The following is a 3602-nucleotide window of genomic DNA, read 5'->3' as shown; positions in this document are numbered from 1 at the left end:
AGTAAAAAAAATAAAAAAAATTCTTTGAATGTATTTAATTCATTCCATTTCAGCGCTGCTGCCGCAGGGCAGCCCCAGAAAGATGCTCCCACGTGCAGAAAGTCTCCTAGGTGTTAAAAGTGCGGCTATGAACGGCCCGCAGCCCCGCTCGCCGCGGCTCAGACAATGCCCATCGACGAAACAGACCCCGGGGTGCTTCGTGCTCCATGCCACCGCCTTCGCAAGGTTTATTCCCGATTTACCCCCGTGCCGGGAGAGCAGAGCGCAGCCCGAGCACCTTCCCAGCAGTTACCGATTCCCTCCAGCCCGCCCACCAGGCAGAGGGTGTGATCGCCGGCCTCCTGCCCTGCCTGCAGCTCGGGCCCGAGCGCCGACCGGGCGTTTCCAATCCCCCTCGGGCGCTGTCGTGTTCGGCGTGACTCCGGCACCCGCCCCGCTAAAGATAGCCAAAAACATTGAAGATGGGTGGGGGGATGGCGGGCTTGGTGGGGATGGGTTTCAGAACCATGGGCCTGTAGAGTTTCTGGCCCGGGCCATCGGCCTCCTTGCCGAAGTGCGGCACCTCCGCCGGCAGCGTGGCCGCGCTCTTCCTCCACAGCCCCAGCCCCGGGAAGGGCGACGGGGGCAGCGCGCCCGGGGGCTGGTACACGCCTGGCCCGGGGCAGGGGAAGGGGCAGCAGGTCCAAGCGCCCACCCGGCCCGAGAGGGCCCCGGCGGGCTCCTTGTCCCCGGCAAGTGGCGCAGTGTCAGGGGGGCTCTCCGGGCCAGCAGCGTCTGGGTTCCTTCTGCTTTTCTTCCCCTCATAGGGAGGAGGGTCTCTGGGGGCTTGGAGCCCCTCAGGGCTGGAAGGAAAGGCTCTGGCCGTCAGGCTCTGGATCGGCCGTGGCTCTTCCCAGAAGGAGGCGGGGAGCTGTCGCTTCCTCATGGGCACCTGGTCCGGTCGGGCAGCCTCGGGTTTTCGTTCCTGCAAAACCCGTTCCCCGGCGAGGCTCTCCTCTGCCTCGGCTGTCTGCACCACCTTCCCGTGGGGGCTGGGCTCAGGTGCCTCGGGCTGGGGGCCGCGGGCCCGGTCCTCTGCCGCCCTGCGCCAGCCGCACTCAGGGGGCTTGCTGGGGTGACCCCGAGGGATGCGGGAGTACTTCTGAGAAAACCGCTTGAGCTGCTTCTGCAAGTATTTTCTGTGGTCAACTGACCGGCGACAAGGAGCTGATTTATCCAGAGCTGCTTTGATGTCGCTCGAAGCCAGGTTAACGAAGTTCAGTAGAGTTTTTACCTCGCTGTCCGATGCCATCTCACTGAATGCACCGTGCAGAGTTTCCCATGAAAAGTTTATAATCCTTCTTCAGACAAACCTTGGCAAACCTGCGAAACATGACAGGCAGACTTTTGAGCAAGAAGCTTTCGTTCAAATAGCACTAAGCAGATGGAGGGAGGCTAGGGGGACGCGTCAAACTTCTCAGCCACGCTAACAAGTTGTCGGTCAGCTCGCTTCTGTGCAGGGAAGCTGCTGTCGGGACGGACGCGTGGCCGCAGCCCGGCGCCCCGCACTGCTGCCCGGCACACACCGGCTCACACGGGGCGGCCACCAGTGCCAGCCGGCTCAGCGCCTAATCTTGTTAGGGAGCGCTTAGGTGGACAGAGCCGGGGTGGCCGCCCTGTTAAGCAAGCGCGGACACTCACCCGGCGTGCGGCTGCTTTTCTCACCGGTGCTGGCGGCTGCGCGGCTGCAGAACAGAGAGAGCCCCTTCCCCGCTAATCTCGTTAGGCAGGTTACACACCGCCAACCTCGGCGGAGGCAGCCGGGGCCCGCCACTGTTTGGATGTAGTTTAGCAAGCACTTGAGCAAGCTGAATGAATATCGACTCCAGCGAGTTCGGGTCTCTCCCAGGCCAATCAGAAGCCACTTGGCCAAATACAAAGCATCCCAATCAGGCATCAGCCTCCCCTCCTTGCATTCTTTGCCATCACAAATTGTCTCCATGGGGACAGCCGTAGAAAGACAGCTAATAAATACAATCATTTCCCCATTATTTCAACCATTCTCCCTATCCTCTTCACCCCGATGGAAACCTTTCATTTAAAAATTACAGAATCCAAAGCAAAAATGCTGAAGATCAGTTAGGAAAGTTTAGACACCCTTTTCTCTTCATTCTCCAAAGCTGTCTGGGGGCTGATACTAAACATGCTTCATTGGCACAGGACAATATAATACGGAGGACTGGACTAGCCTACTTTTAACTGTTCCTCATCAGAGCATTTTTTTTTTAAGGGGAGGATGATGTCAGAAAAAGGTAGGAAAGGAACAAATCTCTAAAGAGATGTGCAGATATCCATGGAAAGGGAGCTTGAGCGCTCAAGAATCTTGTCTTTATGTTTGCCCCCTCAATTGAGTTACACAAAAGCTGAATTACCCATTCAAACTACCCGAACAAAAGGATGGAGTTGGATAGTACTCTTGCATCTGTAGTCAAACAGTTAGAGACTTAAATCGAGTCGTCATGATGGAGAAAGAGTTAGACAAAGCCCATAGAATTGCCATCAGCAAACATTTTCCTGTGTCATATTAGTGGGTCTCCATGACTCCCCCTGGCCTGGGGACAATAGCACAAGTTTGCACACTCGACTACTGTCACCCTGCCAACGCTGGCAAGGAGCAGAAACAGGACAATCCTTTAAGGGGAAAGCATGCCCGCTGCAGGGAAGGTAAGAAGAGAGGGAAGAAAAGACGTGTGAAATGCTAATTGAGCTGCTTCCTTTACTGATCCAGAGTTATGCGAGCCCTCTGCCTTCTCGAAGGCTTGTCCCTAAGGGGTGACAACTACTTAAAAGCACAGTAAAACCTAGACCTGGAGGAAAAGGAGAACAGAAGAGCTGCCCTTGGTGTGCGCTGATGATGACACAGAGCTGGCAGCAGTCTGTATGCCAGCCGGTATCTGCTGCCTCCCACAGCTGAAGAAGCTTTGCTTGTGCTCTCCAGTCCCCATCACCGTGGGGTTGGGAAGACTGGATAGGGGCACAGGACTGTTCACCCATCATCAGGGAGATACTGCCAGCTCTGAACCAAACACAGATGTGTGCTGAGGAAAGCAGGGACTGAAGTCCAAGACATTTTGCAAGTAAAATCTACTTTTACTGACATGAGGCATCAAAGGCCTGAGCACTGAGCGACAAAAACAGCCATATTTTACTGACTGTAAAAAACAAGTATTTTACTGACTGTTGTCTTACTTTATTTCTGTTTATCCAATTTTCATCAGAGGAAGCCCAGACACAGACTGCACCATTATATGAAAGTCTGGGCAGAGGCCTCAGGGATTATTCTTCAGGATCCCTGTATTGGTGTGCTTATCCCTATTTTCTCACACCTTTTCTCTCAGTCTGTCCTGAGCCAGACTGTGGTGGTGTACAAGCTGAGCTGTTTCTGATCTGGGGGACCTTGGGGTCAGGACATCCTGCAACAGAATGCATTGCAGAGCTGTTGGCACCACAGTGGGCTGTAATACGGTGGGTGATTTGCTACTTGTAGGTGTGCCTCTCTCCTCCTAGTGTCTGTGTGGCCTGCACAGACACTTCTGTGCAGCTGAGGCTACAGGGAGAGGTTT

The 3602-nt window shown here is 55.0% G+C and overlaps 1 protein-coding gene across 1 annotated transcript; it reads right to left on the bottom strand.

The window, feature by feature from the left end:
- Positions 1–436: 436 nt before the first annotated feature.
- On the bottom strand, positions 437–1291 carry FAM181A (family with sequence similarity 181 member A). Its single transcript, XM_062495450.1, has one exon. The coding sequence runs from the start codon at positions 1289–1291 to the stop codon at positions 437–439; it is 855 nt and encodes a 284-aa protein (XP_062351434.1).
- Between the last annotated feature and the right edge of the window lie 2311 nt (positions 1292–3602).

Source organism: Cinclus cinclus, chromosome 6 (genome assembly GCF_963662255.1).
Source record: "Cinclus cinclus chromosome 6, bCinCin1.1, whole genome shotgun sequence".
NCBI classification, from domain to species: domain Eukaryota; kingdom Metazoa; phylum Chordata; class Aves; order Passeriformes; family Cinclidae; genus Cinclus; species Cinclus cinclus.
Note: the sequence above shows the minus strand (reverse complement) of the source record. Positions and strands in the feature narration are given on the sequence as shown.